The 24,382-nt window shown below is 39.9% G+C and overlaps 1 protein-coding gene across 5 annotated transcripts in view; it reads left to right on the top strand.

The window, feature by feature from the left end:
- PIR (pirin) overlaps positions 1 to 24,382 on the top strand; it is a 42,098-nt gene that overhangs the window by 9,666 nt on the left and 8,050 nt on the right. For all 5 annotated transcript variants that reach the window (XM_075594114.1, XM_075594112.1, XM_075594113.1 and 2 more), the window contains 4 exons: positions 2,004 to 2,096; positions 12,219 to 12,302; positions 13,735 to 13,941; positions 17,949 to 18,033. In XM_075594114.1, the coding sequence (XP_075450229.1) occupies positions 2,031 to 2,096; positions 12,219 to 12,302; positions 13,735 to 13,941; positions 17,949 to 18,033 (442 nt within the window). In that variant the 5' untranslated portion in view covers positions 2,004 to 2,030. The remainder of the gene's footprint in view (positions 1 to 2,003; positions 2,097 to 12,218; positions 12,303 to 13,734; positions 13,942 to 17,948; positions 18,034 to 24,382) is intronic.

The following is a 24,382-nucleotide window of genomic DNA, read 5'->3' as shown; positions in this document are numbered from 1 at the left end:
GTTTAAAAATACAATATATTGGGTTTATGACAGGTCAAGATTTTTCCTGTCTGGTCAGACCTACAATGAGGACTTGGGAGGTCTATCACGCATGGCCCATTAAAAGTTACATGTGGTGTTTAGAAGTTTGTGTGATTACTGGTGCATCCCAGAGAGAGGTGAGCCAGGTCATGATTCAGTTGGGGACTTTATCCATTTGTCACTCAAATTTAGGAGCAAGACGGCAGTTATTAGTCTGGTTGGGTCTGTCAGTGGCTGAATCTATTGATGTGACTTACGTGTGTCTAGGTACAGATGCAGCGGCCATTATTTTAGGAAATCACGGCACCGTTTTCATGTGCGCTGCTGTACTCGCGCGGCATTAACGGCGCCAATCGCCCCAGGCACACGTGTTTATCGCGGTTGCTTTGTTTGAATTTCATGGATTGTTTACAATTAAATGAATGAATTGTAATGTGTACAGTACTGTGCTACTGTGTTAATTTCAGGTGTTTAAAAGCCACAACACTAAAATGCCATTTTATGCACTCGCCTGTACTCGTGTCTTAAGGCGGTACGGTTGGAAGTAATCCCGTGCCATGACATGGGTATTCCGAGGTATACACCGCGTGATTTGTCAAAATAATGGCTGCTGCATCTGTATTAGAGAAAGGAAGTTATGAGTGTGTTTTATATATTGAGGCAAAACCCTAACAAATGACGTTTAAGTTTTTTTTTTTTTCCCACTGTCGTAAAACTGTCAACCCAGCAGCTGATTTACTACAGGGATGGGCTTACTGTATGTTGTTTCAATGGGGAAAAAATAGTACATAAGGCTTGGCTAGGGATTATGAAAATCAGATTTCAACACAGGTGTGTTTTTGATCGAACACGTGATTTCTCATATTTCTACGCCAGTGGCGTCTCTGGGGGAAATCCTGACGTATGGTAACGTAATGTATAGGGATTTCTCTTTTATATTTTATCCTGTTATTTTAAGAAACTGCCCTGCATTTACTGTAATTGTATGTATACACACAGGTGATAAGTGATGCTTTAGGGCTCTGAATGAACTGTTGCACACTCTGTAGAGTAATTTACATTTTTGGACACATTTTGCGACAACAGATTTTTGTGTGTTACAGTAAGTGCATAGTTTTTTTTTCTATAATAAACAGGGACCTGAGACCCTGGCAGATATATTAATTGACATATTTTTGCATAATTCTTGGGTAGTGGCAGTGGATAGATCGGATTACAATTAAGTAAGGGGTTAATATTAACTTATTAATTTAATACATTGCGCAGGAGAAAGGTTAGTTGGCTAAAGTAGCCGTGTGTATTAACCCTGGTTGTATATCTAAGTCACGTGCTCATTTGTGCGCTGACAGATGGTATATGAGGACGGATTAAGGAGAGGGATTGTTAATTTGAGGGACCTTTGCCTCATTGGTTAAGAAGAAGAGTGTAAGACCCATTTAATAAACTGACTCATTTATTTCATCCAAACCGGGGCCACTATTTCGGCATGTTTGATTGAATAGCCTTTGAGCACACACATTTTTCTTGCTTGCACTCGAGCACCCATACACAAAACTTGTTATCTGTTTTATTCAAGGGTCACAAATTCTGCCTGTCACTTTATAATGTGCGAAAAATTTGTGCCAAGATTCACAGATACGTGTATGTGCAAAGTGCTTTTGTCATCACAGGGATTAACTACAAGAAGCTAAATGTACTACTTTCAGAATATAATGTGTGTGTCGCAAAATGTAATTGTATATTCTTCAAAGCGAAGTAAGGATGCTGAAAAAAATATAAGTACTTGCAATGTGTCAGTGGCACAGCCAAGAATTGAACTCACAAACGAACACATTATACTTAAGCTAACCTCGTACATAAATTTATTCATTTATTCATAGCGTACCAACACAATTGAAATTGAAATGTTCTTTTGTGCACTGAAACCACTTACTGTATTTTAATATTTCAACTTTTTTTTTTCTTCTTTTTTTCTTTTTCAGTTAAAAAATTTGGATCCATTTTTGTTGATGGATGAGTTTAAAGGAGGCAAACCAGCAGGATTTCCTGACCACCCTCACAGGGGGTTTGAAACGGTGAGAATCTGAAAACCATATTACGTATTCTTTATTAAGATTTCATTAAAAAAAAAATGTGTGTGTATATGTTTAATATCAACAAGGATTTATTAAATGGCAAACAGAAAGAATGTTTAATTTCTTGACCATTATTCTGAAAGCTTTCATTTTTAACGGTCATGTGCAATTTTGGCTATTGCCTAGACAGGCTATTATTGTTACAATATGTAATAGTATTAGTTTATGTAGCAGGTCTCAAAGTACAATACAGTTCTACTTTAGAGGTAGTCATGCTTCCACTTCTGGGGTAGAATTTATAAATGAATGTAAATAAAATGTGCCCGGATAGTAAAACATTTTTACATGTTGTGATAAGTTACCCGGAATTGTCTAAAATGCAAAGCATCCAGGTAAAAAATGTCTTTTAAGAAATCATGTGGGAGCCTTCTTGTGAAATCAGAAAAGAGCTCATTAAAGGTGCAACCCCTGGTAAGATGTATGCAGCACACACTCGCACTGGCCCCTGTCAGGCTCTTCTCCCGTATACACTGAGCATGTGACTCATGATGGACATGGCTGCAGGAGAGGAAGGACGAAGGAGAGAGGATCCTTTAAAAGGGTCTGGCAGAGCATCTGGGGGTGGGGGGTGGGTGAGCTGAAGGATCTCAGGATGGACTGTCTGTGACCCGGGACCAGTCTACGTTCTGCCCGAAAGCGCACACTGGCTGGAGGGAGTGCAATCAATCCCATGAGGAGGCCCAGTGGAGCACCCATCTGAGAGCAGCAGGAGGAACGCGCCCCGCCAGAGGGGATCCTCAACTGAAATAAATAAAGGTGTACCGAAGCGATTTGCGAAGTTCAGGCCTGCTACATTACCATAGTAGATAAGAGCTCCAACGGTGTGCCTGCACCATTGCACAGGCCTTAATATCCAGGATTGAGTGGACACAGGGAGAAACACTGAATGACATACAGATGCATGTAAGTAAGTAGAGGACCCAGGGCACTTCGGATTTGCAAAAAGAATTTATTCTCTTAGTGGCACACACAACGTTTCGAACTTCAATCAGTTCTTTATCAAGTGACTGTCCATAGAGGGCCGTACCTTGTGTACGTTGCCGTAGCAGCTGCAGCCACTGGGGACCTAGCCAAAGGCAGCATGTGGAATAACATATAGAGAAGCAGAACTCGGGCCCCCACCTCAGCACGATGTGTTGGTCTGAGGCAAATATGAGGGGTTACCGAGGTTTAGGGCTCAATTAACTAAGCAATCTTCTGCCATAAAACATCTTCCTTCTTGTGTGTATGTTGTAGTATTTTGTGTCATCATTGCCACTGAATCCTATGGAAACTCTTTGATCTACATTGTAAAGGGCTTTGTTGTGTTATCAGTAGGAACAATGAAGTCTGGTGCATATGAATGCAAAATTGATAAGCTGCCTTTTATGCAATACTCTCACGTCTCTTTAAAGCAGGATGTAGATGTCACAAGATAAATTCTCCCTTACATAAACATTTTCAAAACTGGCCAAAACATTTTGTCATCTTTTTGAAAACAAACAGGTTTTCCTTGCTCAGATAAAGGCTTGGTATAATTTAGTGGACACACCCACTTTGCAGAGTACTAATTTTGTAGTAAAAAAGGAACACTTGCTTGTGCTAGTAAATAAAAAAATTATATAAATGTCTCCACATTTTTAAGTCATAATTACTATATTGCTGACAAGGTGTAATAGTTCTGTTGTACTTCTGTCTGTCTTTTAAAAACGAGTCATTTTCTGGCATGGTAATATAGAAGTGGTAAGGTTTAAGAAAGTAGAAGGCCATGTTTGTTCTCATTGTTTTGCATTATTTTGATATGAGATGATCAGGGTACATTATCTTGAATGATCTAAATTGCTCCACTTGAATTAAACTCTGTCCTCGAGGGTTTCCAATAAGTACGTTTCCAATATCATCCAATCTGTAGAGGGATGATCTCCAATTGTTGGCTGTTAATCAGACTAATTTATCCTGCCTGCTATAGCCCTGCTGTTTGGTATTTACGTTTGCATCTCGTGATTTGGTGTGGACGTGCAGGTTCACCAATGTAAAGGGCTTTTCCATTTGTTTGTTGCTGCTCTGCCATATAATCTGCTAATTTCAGCCCAGGTGGGTGTGGTATCCAGCGCAGTACTACTCACAACCTATTAGGCTGCGCTTATAGTGACGGTGACAGCAGCGTCGCGGCAAAACAAATGCATTGCCGCCGTCGCGTGCCCTTATAGTAAGCGGGACGCGACGGATTGGTCGCGATCGCTGGAAGTCAGCTCTATTTGATTTTCCAGCGACCGTCGTCTTACCGTCTTACCGTCTTACCGTTGCATCGCCGGCACTATAAGCGTAGCCTTATGGGGCTCTATGTATCAATGTAGAGAAAGTATGTTTTGATGCACTGCTCCATTTTTGGAGGGTAAGAGTTGCAGCAGCTGGAAGAGCAGTTTCCGATGTCAAATTTTAGACAAACCACTTCAGACATGGCACATTTGTGTAGCAAATAAAAGAGAAAATAAAGGTGCACAGAGACGCAGAATGTGATACATCTCATAATGTATGCACCATGTAACTCCTTCCAAACTCTTGCTGACACTCCCAAAGTTGCAAGCTAGAGCAGAATAACATTGAAATAAAATACTTTGATACATAGGTGCAGGATGAAAATTGCCCATTTTCTTTCTCTGGAATAGCCTTGATTCATAAACCCCTATAGCATTTCCAAGCAAGATAAAATAACAACAAACTGTAGACGTAAGGAAAGCCTTTTGATTTTCTGTGTTAACATTCAATATGTTTGTGAGGTTTTGTAGCATTACATAGTTAAGAATTCCTTAGATCCTAATACTGCGTGCAATTGGGCTTGTAAAGGTGCAATCCCACATAGTTGGACAGATTTAATATTTTAAGGATCTCTGAATGGGGAAGTGTTTTGTCAATCAAGTGTTTTCTTTACCCTTATCCCCTCCCTGTCCTTATCAGAGAACCAATAAAGATAAGGAGAGGCCAGGAGCCGGAATTGCTGCTTTAAGTTTGTTGTTGAGTGGAACTACAGATCTTCAGCATTTGTCTCCTAAATTACAAGTTAGATTGGACAAACAAAACTTTTCCCTGTCACTGTTAGGACCCACAGATCAGCTGAGGTGAATTCAGGGCCATATTAACTAAGTGGTGTTAGTCCAAAATGCTTCAATGGGCACAGCGCCCTTAGTAAATATAACCTTAAGTTTCTTCTTTAATATATTGTATCTTTTCAGGACCTGTTGTCAATAGTATAGATTTAATTTACTTACAGTAGCAAGAAATTCACAAATATATCACCAGAGGTCACTGTTTAACTACATTCTTTCAATTAAACTTTAATGACCTCGTAGAAAAGTACAGTTTAGTACAATATTATTTCCATAGAATTTGGGGCTGGGTGAGGGTAAATATGCTCTATGTTCAAGTTTTTTTTTAATTTATATCTAGTACCCGTATTTATTTATTGTTTTATAATCATTTAAGTATGGCCCAACATAGGATCTACGTCAGGGATGTGTGGGCTTTATTTGGGAGACCCCCAAATCATGTGGTTTGGGGATGGAGTTTGGCTGCTTCAAGATCCCCCTTTTTGATCCTGGAGAGTGTGCCCCTCTGATGCTGGGAGACAGCAGAGCTTTTAAATAAAAGTTTCAGCCCAGCCTGCTGCTCTTCCAACTACCAGCCTAGTCACTTTTTGCTTTACCCAGAATTTTTTTTACATTGTGCTTTGCAATATGTATTATTTTTCGTGCCTACATTTTTACATTGTATGATGCTGTGTATATTTTGTACATTATATTAGACCATTTGTTATCACCAGGGGGGCTTTTAATTGTGCTCAACAATTATTCCCTGGATAGGCTGTTTCCTGCCAGCCCCTCTGCAGCTAATCGGCTGTTGCCACTCTGTCTGAGGCGGTGTACCCGCCCTTATCCCTATGTTAGCTGGCTAGTTCCTGGTGACCTGTTCTTACCGGTACCTCCATTTTTGACTGTATTGCAATCCTTTTCTCAACCTGTTTAGCTGGTTTACAATTCGGCGCTCACCTGATTGGTCAGTTTGTAATCTGGCGCTTGTTCCTTAACCTCTAGCATTTACACAACAAATAATTTGTCCCAGCCACATTCTGTAGACTTGCATGGGGTATAAGCTGTGTGCTACCACAAGCCTCACCCTTGGAACCTCTGCTCCGATGCAGCCTTGCTTAAAGAAGTTGACCCCCACCATGCAAGTTTTTTGGAGTTATCCCCCTTTTAATACATGGATGGGAAGAAGTCCAGGTAACTGAATCGTATTTATTTCAGCTCGGGGACATCTGGATCCTTAGATACATACCTGTAAAGCTGGCACTGGTTACCCTCTCAAACAAAATGGAGGATCTAAAAAAAATCGTCCATTGCTCCAACCCCCCAAGCAGGTATACCTACTGTAAATGTGGCATTACTCCCATCGAGAGCGAGTCTTTTTAAAGTACCAAGTGACTTGTATACCCTGCCGAAACACTCCTTTTATACAACATGTGAACAAAACTGAACACACAGGAGAATTGGGATATATGCTCATTTGGATATGCAAAGTATATTCAAATGATTCAAATTAGCATGTTTCCCACATACGTTAAGTGTCTTCAGTTATGTGCACAGGTATCATCACTCCATAGAGTGTTATAAAAATAGACTCACAGAAAACCAATATTTCAGGGTCTAGATGGGAGTAACACCACCTTTTAGGTACTGTAAGACATGTGTAACACCATGTAATTTGAACCTAATGCAAGGCCTTGCTAACTTAACATGGTATCAAGCCTATGCTATTTAGACATACAGATGCTATTTTTAAAATAGAATTTTCTTTATGGATCTGGATCTGGATTTTGATAACAGGCCGTTATGCGCCCAGTGAAAGAAGTGCAAGAACAATGTATCATACCCTGAAGCTGGAGGGAAACAGACTATGTGGAAATGTCAGGAACTACAGTACTTCTTCTTCACCGAAATGGTGGTGGGTTCATGGAACAGAGATGGTTGGCCTAATACAGTAAGGTACAGGAAACCTGAAGACCATAAATGTTTATGTTCCACAAAGTAAATACATGTTAAGTATTTCAATTGTGGTGTGCATCAAAGTGAATCTCTTTGTGGAGTATAAACATTTATGTGCTTTATTTTTTTCCTGTATCTCACACTTTAGTTCACAGTATTGCATTCAGTTTGGAATCACTTTTCTAGTATCACTAAGGGCCAATTCATGCTAGGACTTGAGTACATCAACCACACTTTTCCACATTTGTACTAAAACAGTAAAGGAATTAACAAAATGCTTCGGCTAGACAAATCTATCCCAAATATAGAAGAAGGCAAATAATCAAATTTGGGTCTGAGGTTTTATATCAGATGTGAACATTATCAGACCAGATGGGCCAGGTGGTTCTTATCTGCCATCAAATTCATGTTTCCATGGAGTAGTATATGTACATCCTGTGACACATTTAGTTTACTACAAGTTTACGTTTTCTAAACGTTTTAACCTTCCCTTTAGCTCTCTAAAGTAGTTCTTCCAAATTTAGATTTTTTTTTTAATTTGATGTTTTAAAATGGAGAAAATAGCAGAAACCTTGATTGTTTGAGTAACCAATATGTTGTCTCTAAGTTAATACTGAATTGTGTAGAGAACCTTCAAAATGCACAAAGGAGCCAAAACATTTCAAAACACTGTTCTGTTTATACACTGGTTGATAATGGCCACCCACATCTGGTATTTTTGTATTAAATAGTTTTTTTCTATAATCCTATTTTGTTCTAAACCAGTCCAAAAACGGTAATCAAATCCTTGCAGAGAAGATCCTAAACGCTAACATGCAATATATTGCCTCCTGTTAGAAATTCCGCTATGACAAGCAATAGAAAATCTGTCAAATGTTACTTTCATGTATATAGAGTATTGCCATTGGAATTAGAATTTAACTGGGAAACCCTAATATGGATATTTTCATGTATTATGTGTTGACTCTAAAAAGATTGCACCTTTCACCATGGAATTAACTAAATTAGAAACAGCTCAAAAGGGAGTGTTGTTCTGATGGATTATTTACATATTTGCATACAAAGATTATTTACATATTTGCATACTATATGTTTACATATAGTGATGAGATGAGAAACCAATCCCTCCTATCAGTAAAAACAAAACAACACTAAAAGTGCTAGACTTAACTTTAATGCTTAATTAGCAGTCAACATTATATGTACTGTATTGTAACCATGTTTCACAGTAAATAGTGTGATGTCTCTGTCACAGCGTAGGATCGTGTGTCCCAGATTAAGGCAGGAAACGGAGTACTTCTCTATATGGGGTTTATTTACAGGGATAAATAATACACTAACAGGCCCACCATCCCTTTAAGTCAAAACAAAATCATAAAATAAACTCCTACTCCTTTTAGGAGGCTAACTACACATTCAGCTTCAACTCTTACTACCTGGGTGGACAGCTAAGCTGGTTACCACCTCAAACAGGTACTATTATAACTGAACATATAAAGTCTCTGAACAAAGCAATAAAGGGTTTCGCTTATCTGTTACTCCAGGGTTTGGAGCACATGTCTTCGCTTCAGCACAGCCTTCCTTTCTAGGGGAGCTCGGCCCCACGAGAGCTCAGAGAATCTCTCCTCTGTAAGTCCAATGTTAAGAATAGGACATCCCCGCTTCAGCACGGTCTCGCGTCCTTCCTCTTTCTGAGATTAAGACCCAGGCAGTCCCAGCAGACTCTCCGACCCCCGTCCAGCGGGTCTAAGGAACTGTGCCAGCCACTTCTTTAGCTGGGTTGCACTTTCTATCTCTCCCCTTCTCTGGGGACAAATCAGTCTCACTCAGCATGGCATCTTCCTGTGTCTGCCTTAAAACACTTCCTTGTTCATTCAGACCAGGCAGATTAGCTGCACCTGAGGGTAGCTTATTCAGGGAAAATTAACTCCATGTACGCTGGAAAGTCCCATAGCTGCCCTATTCCAGCACCTAGAGGAGGATAGTGATGATATCACAATAGGTATTTTGTTTGCATTCCCCCATGTCTTATTTCTGTGTTTTTGGTGGCAGATTAGACCATCATATTTTATAACCAATTTTAAAATGCATTTGGTATTCCATCAAAATAAGGCATTCTTTTTATAATTGTTGTTTCACTTATGGAACTTTTCAACATTATAATACAGCTGATATAACATGCCAATACAGGCAGATGATAAGCTTCTCTAAACTTTGTAATGCTTGTTTGATAAATAATTAATTAGCGTATGTTTAATAGCTATTAAAATTTATGTCCAGTAACTTAATTTGTGAAAGCACAAAAACACCTATACATATTTAAATATATATGAACAATTCTGCTTTGTTAGGATTTACTTGTGTACGAACTTCTAACTGAAGACAGAATGCTAAAGTCATTCTAAAGAATTGCACTTTTAACTTATTCACCAAAGACCACATACTGTGGCAGTTGTGATGAGGAACCTGTGTTTTGTGTTCTAGGGCATGTCCTCAAGCAATTAAGTTAATATTTGTAGAGTATAGTCTGTTTACGATTATAATAATGGAAGTAATTTTATTTGAATGATTCTATGTATCTTTTTACTCCGTAGAACAATATTTTCACAAGTAGTCCCTGCTTGAAGTGCATACAGCACATCTAATTCTCAGAGCCTAAGGTACAATGGGTTAAATTGTCATCAAGATCACATAACGCTGGTACTGACTCTCCCACTTCAGATGTTGCAGGGAGTCTTTTTTTAGTGCGCCGTTTGATTTTGTTAGCAGCTGTTGCATTATATAAAACCACTATTTTTAATACGTTTATAATCTCCTCTCATCTTTTTATCATGGCAGATATTCACAGTCATAAACATCTGTCTGAAAGAGAATGAGGCTTACACAGCCAAACTAAACACCACGATAACCAAGAACTCTTTACAGCTGTCCAACATATTGGTGTGGAATGAATGTTGTGTATTGTCTATCTGTAACAATGGAAAACAATTAAAAGAACACACCACCTCAGTAGTTGTCTAATTAACTGAATATAGCCCACCTAGCTTTTATTTAGATTTAAAATTCTTTAGTGCTGGTGGGATAGGCAAAATCATTCATGTGAAGATAATTTTGCAATCTGAGCCGTAACACAATCTGCATGTTGGAGGATAGCCAGCGCCGGGGGCCGACATGAAAAGAAAGTACAGGGCAATACTGCACCAAAGACAGCCAAGAACATATACTGTGGGAGTCACTAAGCTTCACTAAGGCATATCAAAGCTCAATCTGATGATAATTGCATTGGCTTCTATGGCAGTTCACGCAGGATCAAGGTCTAATAACCGTGACCTGAGCTTAGTTAAATGACTGCCTTAGATTTCTAACGAGTAAGTGTATGGCTTTGGAATTACATAAGAACAAGTTAAGTAATATATTATGAGAGTTCTCTTGTATCCTTCTCACGAAAGTTATGTATTGTGGCACTAAGCTTTGTCTTATTTTAATTCTGTATCTGGTAGATAAGAAATGTCCAGGCACTCATTAACACAGATGTCCGACTAACGTTTCAGCCCATAGTGAGGATGAAGGCCTGAGTTGCTGGAGATCTCTTCTCTACCTCCATGTGTATAAGATGGCTGCATGTTTTTTTTCTTTTCTTTTTGTTTCAAATTGTATTATAAATAGAAGTGCACTACATATCTACAAGTCTTTATCATAACTCTTTAAAACCATTTGAACAGAATTGCCTAATGTTCTTTTGCTCCCATTCTATGGCCTGTATGTATGTCTTAAGGTTTACCATGTGACATTGCTCGCCTGCAGAACGCAACATATCCCATTATAACACAGAAATTCACAGAATTTCCATAGGATTCAATGACATTGAGGGAATGAACAATGAAGGATGATAGTTCTGCAAATGCATAATCATTATAGTCAGTTACTTGGTAAATACAGTAGTTATAATCGGATACTGGTTATTTCTATTTAGACTGCATAGCAGCTATGTCAAACTAGTGAGTTATACAGGCAAAAATATGGCCTTATCCTAAAGCTACAGCTCAACCCCGTTATAACGTGATCCGTTACAACACGAATCTGCTTATAACGCGATGCAAGCGTGGCTCCCATTTTTCGTATTTATGAATACTTTACAACACGATTATTGGTATCTTAAATACTTTATTATACAATGCATACAATTGTACATTATTTATAACGCGATCCGCTTGTAACGCAATGTGATTCTTTGGACCCCAAGCACAGCGTTATAAGGGGATTTAGCTGTATTTCTATTGATTTTATTTTTATTTTCTTGTCTAAAGGTTAAATAGACATGACTTACTGTACACAATGTTTATATGTAGACATTAAGTACAAAATAATGCAATATAGTACAAAACTAACTTCCACTGTTTTTTTTTTAATTGATTTCTTTTTTTAATTTAAGGTCCATTGTATACAATAGAATTGAAATACAGCATATGCACATTAACCTAATTGTATCCGCTAAACTTGACTGCCCAACTAAAGCAATGAAAGCATATTAAACTTGGTTGTTTTTTTTTGTGTGCCATTTATGAACATTTTAACTTTAATGAGTCATGCTCTTGCTCGTGAATATAGAGTACTACCAATATGGGTTTGCCCTTTGTTTGGGCTGGATGCTGTAATAGCCCACAACATTGTGAAATGGTAAGTTTTTTTGTTTGTTTTGTTTTGTTTTATTTATTCATTTGCTTTCCAAATAGAGCTCATTACATTTCAATACATTTTTCTTTTCATAAATGACATCTGATTGAATTTGAACCTGCTGTTAAATTGCAATATGTTAAATTCTTCCCTCCTCCCCCCCCCCCCCCCAGTAAATAAGCATACAGAACAAGCTTTGTTAGATTATTTGAGTATATCCGTTAAGAACACTTTGGTACTTTATTATTACAGAGTATGATATTACAGCCATAAAGACCCTTAATAACAAAACATCCATAGAAAATTAATTTAAATACTAAACATAGCTAAAATGCCAGCAGAATTACAGTGCAAGTTGATTTTCCAGGTGTCTTACTTGTTGTGTGGAGGATCAATGGCACATGAAGACTTCTGTGGGCACGTCGGCATATTGCACCCTGGAGATTTGCAGGTAACAGGTTTAAAGAAGGAAGGAAGTATGCTATTTTCTTATAAGGCCCCGTCCAGGGTGAGCGCGCACGACCGTGCTCGTGGCGGCCCGCGCGCCTGTAGCTGGAGCGATTTGTAGACGTGACCGGGAGGCATGGCTGTGACGTCACAGAGCTGGTTCGCCTCATTGGGTGAACCGCTCGCGTGACCCGGCCATCGCTCGACAAACAAATTTATTTGTCTGCTCATGTATCGCGAGTACTGGCGTTCTCATCGTGCGGTCGAACGCTCTATGGCCTGCCTCATAGAGGCACAGCATTTTGATTGCGTCGCATGCGCGGTTGCGCTCCCCATGGACGTAGCCTAACTGTCATAGTGAAGTTGTGAAAGATTTCTCCAATGGCTTTTTGGTAGAGTTGTTGTAGAGAATTCGGAATGGGCAGCTGAGGTCAGAAGCTGTAAATTTTTTTACCGCTTCAATAATATTTTTAAATCTCTATTAGACATTAAGGCTGAGATTATACAGCCTGCGTGACCGCGCGCATAGCCTCCTGCACTCCTGCAGCCCCAGCGATCTGTGAATATGGCTTCAGGAGATTGGGGAGGCGATCTGGGGGCATGGCGGGGGCGTCACGAAGCTGGTTCGCCCTCATTGGCTGAACCAGCTCACGTGACGCTGATGTCACGCGGCAGCACTTGAAAATACTTTTTTTTTTGGGTCTCTTCAAATCGCGGTTGCGCCAGCACGCTCTGTGCGCACACACGGAGCGGTCTCGTATGCATTAGTCCATTTGAAGTTGGCATGCGAGCGCAATTGCAGGCTGCATAATCTCAGTCTTTGGCTGTGTCCCCGCTTTTACTTGCATATATCTATATCAATATGTAAGTCCCCACTCATGCTGTCCGCACGAGCGCTCACCCACGCTTGGCGCTTGGGTAAACCAAAAATATTAACTTTTGAGCGCACTCAACTTGCCCGCAACGCCCCCTCGCGCGCACTTCCGAAATAGCCACGACACTCGGCCTCATGCTTGGAGAGCTGGTGACGTCACCGCTCACAAGCATGAGCGTGGTCAGCGCTAGCGGGGCTGCAGCCTTAGAAGTGTGCTGTCATGTAATTGCATACAATATTTTAAATTTCATACTTACAAAGCACCTTCAAAATTGTGTTCAGAAAAACATGCACAAAAGAATACAGTACACAGTCTCCTTTTTTATTAGTATGCAGTGCCATGTGTTTGAGTAATGTATGTCACGTGTCTTATCAGTGGATGCAGGGAAAAATAGCTTACAGTATATAAATCCAATGCAACAGCTGCTCTTAATTAAACACCAATCTGTTATAAAGATATATTTTATATATAACCATTAACACAAAGATATGTCATGAGAATATAAATATATATACATTATTATTATTATTATTTTTTTTAATCCTTCTCATGTGCGAATAGTGGATGACAGCTGGACGAGGTATAGTCCACGCAGAGATGCCATGTACAGTGGAGCCAGCTCACGGATTGCAGCTTTGGGTTAACCTAAGAAGCTCAGAAAAAATGATTCCACCTCAATACCAAGAACTGAAAAGTTCTGAAATTCCCAAACCATCAAAGGATGGAGTAACTGTTGCAGTCATTTCTGGAGAGTCCCTGGGTGTCAAGGTTATGATTACTTACTTGAGTACATTCAATGCAGCAGTCTTTCGTTTGTTTCCTAATTGTTACACAGCATTTGCACGGTTTGCTTTAAAAACAAGGGTTTTTCATTCTCCATTGCTAAAATTATTAGTTCTTAGAACTATTGTCTAATATTGAGCACAAATGTATAACTTTTTTTATTATTAAATGTTTCTAAAACATCCTGCCCAGCACTAAAGTGTCCTTTTTAAAATCAGGGGTACAATCCCAGCTTTGAGGGCCATTTTGTAAATGGGTTTTCATGACAATACATTGAAAAATTCCATATATATTGGACTGAGATTGTGAAAACTTCCTGGCTTATAGCTTTTACTATATAAGAGGTGTTTTCTCTATTACTTGCTAACTTGCCAAATACTGGGGCACTGACTTCACTTCACTATAATCACCACAAGACCAGAGTTTTGGTATTTTTTTCCCCCAGGTATGCTGCTTCTCTGACCACATTTAATGGCAAAACATCTGTTTCCTTTTTTGGGGGGGTGTGGGGGGTAGGGTTAGACTGATTGACCAGCCTTGATCTTCAGCTCTAAAGACCTATTTTAAGACCCTGGTAATACACCTTGCATATCCAAATTAGAATCTCGCCCTCTCCCTCTCTTCTCCCCTCCTCTCTTTTTCTCTAACCCCATATTTTAGAGTCTGGATGGTAGTAACGCCACCTTTAGATATGACCTGAGTTAACTGTAACAGACCTCAGAAGAAATACGTTGTTATGAGGAACACCTGTTTTACATATCATTAGTACTAACTGGCGTTATACTGTAGTTTATACGTCCGAAAACAGCACTTAACACTGCGTTAATGAGCTTTGAGGCCGCACGTTGCCCCTTAACGAGGCGTAAACTTGAGTTAACGCCTTGTTAGATCCGTAAAGTACCTCTGTGAATCTGGGTGAAACTGAGTAGAAAGTGTTTATCAGCACAGACTGCGGCTTTAAATAGTAGCACTGGTGGGTGACCCTTTTTTCAGTCCATAACAGATCATTAGAATTTAGGAAATGGAAAGCAGAATTGTTTGCTGTAACAACAAATGTTGGTTTGCTTAGCAAACATTGTCCATGGAAAGTTAAATACACCTTAACACAGTGCAGAAAATTCTCACCTGGTTGAGTAAAGCAGAATCATAACAATGTGTATTTGTGTACTGGATATCTAATTACTGTACAAAACAAGAAAATATATATTTCTTTTTTTTTAAAGTCTCGTCTATGGACTAGTGCCACATCTAGAAAGACCATAAGAGCAGACAGTCCAATTGTGGAGCAGAACACAAATATTTATCAATGTAAGCCATTAACTGAGTTTTGTAGGACTTGCCAAATTCATTTTTGAGGTCTATATTAAGTCTGCAGAAGAAAGTCACCGGTTTTAGAATTCGAAAGAATGATGACTATTCCCCCAGTAAGGCAGGGGTGCAAGATCTGTGGTTTCAGAATAAAGAAAGTTTTAAAGTGACATGTCCCAGCTGTGGGTTAAGTCTCTGTCCCATTATTAGAAGATGCACATACAGTAAATGTTTCACCCCTGCATTGTTGACAAATAATTTCCCCTGCAATATTTATGAACTATATTTTTTATTCAGGAATACACAGCATTATATATAGGGTGACCATATTTGTCTCGGGGGGGGGGGGGGGAAGAAGGCCAAATGTCGCACTTGTGACTGCGCATGTGTGAACGGCGAGCGCCGACTGCGATGAGTGCTTGCCGATCGCTTATGTGCATACGCGATCGGCAAGTGCCGACTGTGCACGCTCGCCCGGCTCCGATAGAAAACAGGGACAGTGGCCCAAAAAATCAGGACAGAGTTCTAAAAACCAGGATGTCTGGTCACCCTAATTATACAGTATATTGATTTTGTCACTCTATTTAAAGTTTCCTAATAAATATTTATTTATTTTTTAGGGGGTAAAAAAAGGACAGCATAAAAAACACAGGGGTGGATCCACGGAGCTCCGTTAAATGTGGGCTTCTAATGTTACGTGACCTAAATAGATATTGTCCTTTAGTTTTCCTCAGTTTCACAGGTATCCACAAAGCTAAATACATGCAAAAACAACGCCCATTAGCGATCTAGTTAGCATAGATTTCATTGCATGTTTAATTAGCACTGCCTCGTGTTAACTTCAAATAACATGTCATTAAGCCTGTCTTACCCAAAGGTGGCGTTACTACTGTACAATCCGGTCCCTGAATAGGGGATTAATTAAAGATTAAATAAAAAGAGAAGACAGGAGAGAAAAAGTACCCTGTAAATAACAATATGATAGATATGGGTTAACTCAGTGAAGCGCGAACTTTTGCTGCTGCGCGCCCCTGCCTTGCCTCCTCTGGTGATCACGCGCCCCCCTTATATTGATGCGGCGTCAACTGATGCCGTGGGGTCATGTGACCCGCAGCGTCAATTCATGTGCCATCACGTCACATGACCCCGCGTTGTCATTTAACGCCGTGTTACCATGAAGACTAATCTTGACGCCGGCAAAGTCAAGGTAATTTAATTTAAATGCCTTGGGGAAGAGCGCGGGGCCTCTGCAACCGCCGTCCCCCCCTTCCCCCCCAGAAAAATCTTGCGCGCCACCCACTTTGCGCACCCCTGGGTTAACTAACTATGGTCTTACACTCATCCAGACCATGTAAAATAACCATTTCAGGGTCTGGATAGGAGTAATGCAACCTGTAGTTATGACTTAAATAATGTAACGTTAAATCCCTGCGGTTTACTAGAACGGAGCTCTGTGGATATGCACTGTTAGTTCGTTATAGTAATGCAAGGGCTCCTTACAGCTGAAACAGCACTTAACACATCGTTACTGAGCTTTGAAGGTACCCATTAGCACTTAGTGACGTAACAAGACGTTAACGTCTCATTAACAGAGCTCTGTGGATCTACCTTACAGTGCCTTACTCTCTCTGTCTCTCACACACACACACACACACACAGCCGCTCTGGCTGTTTTTGGCCCGAATATCCCTTTTGACATCTATTGGGCTTTTCACTTGAAAGCATCCCTAACAGCTCCTTCTGCATATACAGAATGGCCTCCATACAGTTTGTAGTTTTTACATATGCCAACCCAAGTACATTGTGGGAGTTGTACAAAAGAGTATGCATGCTCGCAGAATACGGTGTGGATGTTTTAATTCAGTCCCTCAATCAAGATCCATATTTATTAAGCAGTGCTCGGCAATAAGACACCTTCCGGCACCAGAAAACACCCATTCACTTGGTCTCTTATGGAACAGCACCACTTAGTAATTGTGGCCCTGATCATTTTATGGCATCATTCTCTCAGATGTTTTAATGATTTCCAATCATTCAGTCTTTTTTTTAATTAACCTTCCCGCCCCACAAAAGTAAGGCAGAAGTGATACCTTTTTAATGGCTAACTGATCTGAACAAAGAGTGCAAGCATTCAGGACCACTCTGTCCCATCTTCATTTTCTAAAACTAGGGGCTTGTTCTTTTTCTTTTGCTGTTGAGTATTTATTTTTCTAAATTGAAAGCCACGCCAACAACATCAAAAGCTCTCCTAATTGTATGTCCACATACAGTATTGCCCATGATTCATTGAATTTTTATCTTGTGGCTACTGACAGATACAGCGATGGTTACTGCTTCTGCTGGCGTGTTATAGTGTGATATTCCGCCAGTATCACACAATATTTTTCATTATTAGTAGGTAAATTAAATCCAGCTACTGTACATCTGTATTACAGCAATTGGCAAAAGATAGAGACCATGTCCAATACATTACTGCAGCTTGTCAGCTCAAGTTTTGCTGGCAAAAGTAATTTAACCTCTATATCCCTGCGACCAGAAGGAAAACCTATTTCCACCCTTAAAGCTGCAGGTCCAAACACTTAGACCACATATTTCCATATATATATATATTTTTGCACATTTTGTTATTTAAGCCCATTTCATAGTGTTCTTTGGATTGCTAATTTGTGTCTGTTTTATTGCAGTCTAAGGTTTATACCCGAACACCAACCCTATATCTTGACTTTGTGCTAGAAAAAGGAGCAGTGCACACCCAACCAGTGCCGAAAGGTAAGTACTGTAGCAACATCTCGTTTACTCACTTGACACTGTTGCTCATTAATACCAATGTGTCTGATAGGAGATTAGAGCAGCAATAAAAGTCCATATTTTTAGTCAAGCACTTAGTGGCTCATAACGTTTTGGAGGAATGCTCAGATTGAAATGCAGTTGTATATTAATACATTTCTCAATATGTCCCAATGGTGCGAATGCATAATAGAATATTGTACTTAAGGAACTGGGCTTGCTATTTGGTACGTTGCACGTTGCATTGTGTGGATCGAATCAATATAGCTCACTTCCGGTTTACAATAAAATATTTAACTTTTATAAAAACAACTGTACTTTTTATTATGGTAACAACCACATCTATGCACAAAAGCACACAGACAAATGGAAGATTTTTCTCTGAAGGGCTCAGACCGAGGGGCATAATTAAAACATTAGAGATGTTGGTGCAAGGTACAGAGTTTAAGCTTAAAAGGTGATCTAAATCTACAGTAATTTGTTTTTGCTAAACTTTTTATTTATTAAATACATTCTTTAAAGGTATGTATGTATGTGTGTATGTATGTATGTATGTATGTGTGGTTGGCAGTAGGAACCTTTTTATGAGGGAGAGCATTTCAGACAGTGAAAGCAGCAAATAGCACATCCAGTACATGAATTGTAAAAAGGCAGCAGTGACACAAAGCTGGAAACTTCTTCTGTAAAGAAATTGCATTACAGGCAGTCCTTGGTTATCCGACACAATGTGTTACTCAAAATGGCGTTGGATAGCGAAACGTCATAAAGCGAATCACACTTTCCCATAGGAACACTGTTTAAATGAAAGGTTCCGTTCCTGAAGGCATTTTTAACACTAAAATACACCAAATATTTTATGCAAGCAATAAGATATGCAGCACACACATAAATTATATAGTGTATATACTGTATTATATATAAATATAATATAATATAAAAATATAATATATTATATAGTATAATATAATATATATATCATATACACATAAACAACTTTGCAAAGCGTTGGATATGCCGTTTTGGCGTTGTAAAAATGAACATAGGTATGTATTGCATAGCGTTGGATAAGCCATTCGTTGTAAAACGAGGACTGCCTGTACAACATATTCCCAATTGCTAATGTTCTTTTATCCATACAACTGTTTAAGTGAGCAAAGCATAGCATTTTGTTATGTTGGCTTATTATATATCGCTTAAGGAAATACATAGGTCCCCATTGGGTTTGACTGCAGCGTGCAGTTACTAATAATATACAGTAGGAACAATGGATATTTCAAAGTAAATTGATTTGTAACTTTCAACAAGGTTAACCTTTTAAAACGGTAATATATTTCTGTAAATTCCATAGAAGTGGAAATATCTGCAGTGAAAATTAATAACACTGATTGCTATGTTTTAGTAACACAATTTATTTCCATCCACAGTAGCACTTTATTGATAAATAAATGAAAATATTCATCAAAACCTACAGTATTATAACAGCGTTGGGTCCTTACCAATTTCTGTAGAAGAAGGTGTACTTTATTTAGAATGCATTACTCTGCTGTACTCTCATATTGAATGACTACAACTCCTAGAACATCATCTTCAGAATTGCTCTATAAAATACAGCCTCGGGAATTGACATTTTATGCTGTGTTTGGTTTCAATTGCATTGTCAGGCTTCCTCAACAAGAGAGGGGATGCAAGAGCAAAATAAGCAAGTTTGTGAGTTTAACTATAGGTATAGTGCGAGGGTGACTAAGTCAAGTAGGAACATACGTACTGTAGATCTACAGATAATGAGAGAACAAGCTGATGGGTATTGGCATTAGAGGGAACTGAACAGAGGCAGGTAAATGTTCAAGGTGGAGGAGAGTGCCGTTAAGAGTCACCTAGTAGTTATATGTCAATTATATTGACAGATGTTCAGTTACTACCACTTACAAGCTTTTCACCATTATAACTCCGCTTCTTCATTCATTTGATTCCATCAAAAAATATAGTGTAAACTTCCTTTTAAAACAAAAAATTATAAAGGTGTAAAGTTGTAACCATACGTTACTGTATCTTTTTGTTAATCTTGGTGATTTTGTTTATCTTTAGTCTTGTTACTACAATACATTTTGAAAGAGCGATGTAGCAGGGTATATTGAATTCACTTAGCCCATCATTTGTTTTTAATTTTCCATCCTTTCACAAAAGCAGTACATATAATATATATATTTTCATGTTTTATGCATTCACACAACAGTTTTAATCAGTTTAAGATGGATACTATAAGTCTTGGAACAGTATACAACTGTAACAAAGTGAAAATGACTTGGATGCTGATACCTACCCTAGTATTGTGTGTGTCACGGGAGACCTAGTACTTTTTACACCATTTTATAGATTACCAGGATCATTCATTAGGCAGAACAAGGTAGTAAAAACAAATTGTGTTTATTTTGGTAAGCCCACGTACAAAAAGAAGAAAAGACACAAGGCACAGTTAAAAATACACTTACTGGGGTCTATGGGGAAAAGCTAGGCTTTCCTAGGTGCCGGGCGCACGCTTGGATGAGTTTACTCTGACCGGGATATACCCCCAGCTCTCCTAGTCCTCTCTTCGGCTTCAATTCCTAGCCGCGACCGATCCGTGTTATTTTGAGAACTTGGATGCCGAAGACGGGACTTAGTCTCTGCGAGGCAAGCTTTTCAGGCTTCCAAACGAAGCCAGTTGCTCTGCTATTTCGAACAGAGCAACATTGAAAAGCCCGCCATAGCTTCCTCGACTCACTGATTGGTTGGCTTGGAAGATCACACTCCCTCTCTTGGTCAGCACCTTACAAACACTCCGCTGGGCTATCCCCAGAACGGAGGGAGGAAGGAGCAGCCAATCGGAGAAGGGGAACCCCTTCTGGTCAGCCAATAGGAAGAGGGGCTCGTCCCTCAGCTGATGTCAGGGGAGTAGGCGTGCTACAGAGATTTGAAAAGCCGTATGAGTGGGAAATGTGATTTTAGCTCGAGATCAGACTATATTGCTGCATCCCCTCTGGCTAACTCATTGCCACCTATGGGGCCGGCTCCACCAGTTATGGCACTAACAAAAGGGTGTCCCATTGTAGTCTGGACCTGGCCATTTGCCTTTTATCGCTCACCAAGCATTTTCCCACCTCGGGCCATCCTCTCCCTTTTGTACTACGGACCCTATGGAGACTTGCTGGCACCTTAACTGAGCCCGAGCAAGTTACTTAGAGCCTTATAAGAAATGTATGAAAACACCAAAAACATATTTTAATACATGGGGGACCTTGGGGGAGACTCACGAGTGTGCTGGATATAGGACTGGGATATCGGAGCTCGAAAAGCAGGAGTCTGGGGGACACTGGGTAGCCCCGGTGTAATTCTACTCGTGTACCGGCAAATAGTGCCTGCATGCCGGGTAGAATGAAGGTACTAACGGTAGCTCCGGACCCCAAACTACTGCAAATAAAAGAATTACATTCTTACCCAAATATCCCACCTAAAACTTACACACTGCAAGTTTCATGAGTCTGGGGTAAAGGGAACATGAAAAGTGGGAAAGCAGGACACTTTAAACTTTTACATGTAAGATACCTGGCCCCTGGCTTATATTGCTAGGTAGCTGCCAGGCACCCACGGGACACAAGGGCAACCAGAGGGCTTACACCTTTATTATGAAGCTTGGTTACCATTGCCCGTCAGTATGTCTCCTATGTTTCTATATACTATAACCTTATTTCCTGTCTTTCTGAAGCAAATACTGCTAAATTAGCTCAAATTCAAGCAAACTACCACGACACTTGACATTAGATGTTGTGAAAACGTGAAAAATATAATACAATTAGGGTTCATTCAGAATAATCAGGTGAGTTTTATTGTACAAGCATATGCAGGGAGACAGCTTTGAAAAAGCTCTCTCCCATAAAGATAAATGACAGTACATTTTATACAGTGCTAGTGCGTAATACGCCCCTTAGGGGGGGCCTGCTTAGTAAATGGAAAAATACAGAAATTTATACAAATAATGCTAAAAAAAAAAAACCTTATATTTTGTGCAAACGACCTATACTCTACATATTTCTGTCTACGTCTGGGGGTTGTGGTTTCTCGATTTGAACAATAAAAAATTTGTAGCCTTGGGTGCGCAGCTGTGAGATAAGGGAAGTGGCTCCCTATCCCGATACGTCACATATTCTGAGGGTCAGCTATTTCTGAGCATTGGAGGGGGCTAATTTCTACCGGGAGCGACTGCACAAACATCAACCTTGCATGCAACTCAGACAACATTCACTCAAAATGTGGAAACAGACAAAATGACTGCTATGGTTCCTGTGCCTGCCTAAGGCTGCGGTCCCAGTGCGTTCTACAGCGCACGCCTCCGCATGCGCTGTGCGCACAAGCATTGCCCCCCAATCTATCCGGGCCCAGTACATGCGTCGGCGCGCATTTAGCAGCCGCGTTGTACTGCAAGTTTTCACACATACAATTTTTTTGTATGTGGAACTTGCGACAGAGGCGTAGTCACGCCCCCGCCGGCGGTTCAGCCAATGAGGGCTAACCAGCCGCGTGATGTCATAGCCACGCCCCTGCAAAAACCCCGCCACACCCCCTCCCATCGCAAACTCTCCCTCTCTCCCAGGACCGCGATCTGCAGTGAAGCGCTGTGCACGAGCCGTCCCCCCGCCGGGCACGCGCCGTCCCCCCGCCGGGCACGCGTGCTACAGAACGCACTGGGACCGCAGCCTTATGATCCTTATGGCTTGACACACGCACCTGGGTGACCCCCCCCCCCCCATCTTCCTCACATCCAATCTGCACAATCTTATCCTTTTTATCATCCAAGTCTTAGAGATTGATACAAACTGTAACCATTCACTGCATAAGTAAAAGCTATATTCAACACTACAGGGTTTTCTTTGGCTAATGACTGTAATGCAAAAAAAGCTTCTTTTTACTGTCACAATCTCATCCCCAACTATCCCACCAACATTCAGATTTTTTTTATTTTTTTTAAATCTGCAATCCTTGTTGATCTGTGCTGTGGAATGCATGTCAGCTAGCATTTGAAGCTTTGACGTGCCAAACAGCTGTATGGGCTTCTGCTTTGGTTCCACCTGCTCATTCTGACAAAGATGCTCTCATATTTGCTCGAGGCTTGGGTAACGTCTGTATGACAGACTTTATCCACAGAACAGTAAATTAGTTTGTTGAATCGCTGATGAATAAGAGTTTATTTGGCTAGAGCTGTCTCTTGCTGGCAGTGGAGATGGAGGTCAGAGCTTTGCTAGACTATCCGCTCCAACAGATCTTGTTTTATCATCAACATTTGTATCATTTAGTACAATATGTAAAAATAAGTTTCACAACTAGGAACACAACACTATACATCTGGATAGGTAACTGATTGATTGCTAACATCAGATGACGATGATGATAACTGTCTTAAATTTCATTGTAGCCTCACAGCAATGTAACTGCCCTATGGCTTTTTTTGTAGAGTAAAAGGTTCTGGAACCCCAAGCAAAGAATAATGCATTTATCTCTAAATTCCAATAAATAATCTCACCATAAATTGACAAAGGAAAAGCGCTCCTCCAGCACCATTCCTACTCGATACACAAGTGTCTGTCTGCCATTCTCTCTATCTCCTAAAACCGTTGTTCTACCTGGTCATTGATGGAAAGCTCTTTGTGATCACTTTTCAGCAAAATTGTCCAGATTTAAAAAAAAAAAAAAAAAAAAGACTTTCAAAATTTACATTTTTAAACCGGTGCTTAATTACGATTTAATTCTACAAACAATTCAAAATTTGTTTGAAATTCGTTTGACTTGCGTTACGTGCCATGCAAGCTGGAAAGGAGATCATATTCTATCAAAGACTCAAGAAGAAACAGCGCTATTTAATCCACAACACCACCATTAATATATTCGATTTAACACATCTTGACGTTGTCCTCATCCTAACTCCATTTTCAGTGCCCAGTAATCTGAGCTTGCACTACTACCACTACCATGCATCCTCTTCTATTTATATTTGCTCTAACCTCACTTCTTTTCAAATTACACTTTTCTTTCTACCATCCTCATTATTCCTCTAACTCCATTCATATAGTATATCTCCATCTCCTTCCTTCTCCACTTCTCAGTTCACATGAACTCTTTTCCTATAGGCGTCCTCTGACACTACACAGCTATACCCTTGCACTAAAACGCCCACTTTCTTTCCATGCTTTCCCTCCTTGCTTTTCAGGATATCTATCCCAATTCCTGGCTCCTCCCTTATTTCTACATTCTTAAAACACCTCTTTAATGAAGCATATGGGCATCTCTTCTGATACTATAC

The sequence above is a fragment of the Ascaphus truei genome, chromosome 3 (genome assembly GCF_040206685.1).
Source record: "Ascaphus truei isolate aAscTru1 chromosome 3, aAscTru1.hap1, whole genome shotgun sequence".
Taxonomy (NCBI): Eukaryota; Metazoa; Chordata; class Amphibia; order Anura; family Ascaphidae; genus Ascaphus; species Ascaphus truei.
The sequence above is the reverse complement of the archived record's forward strand: the minus strand, read 5'-3'. Positions and strand labels throughout refer to the sequence as shown.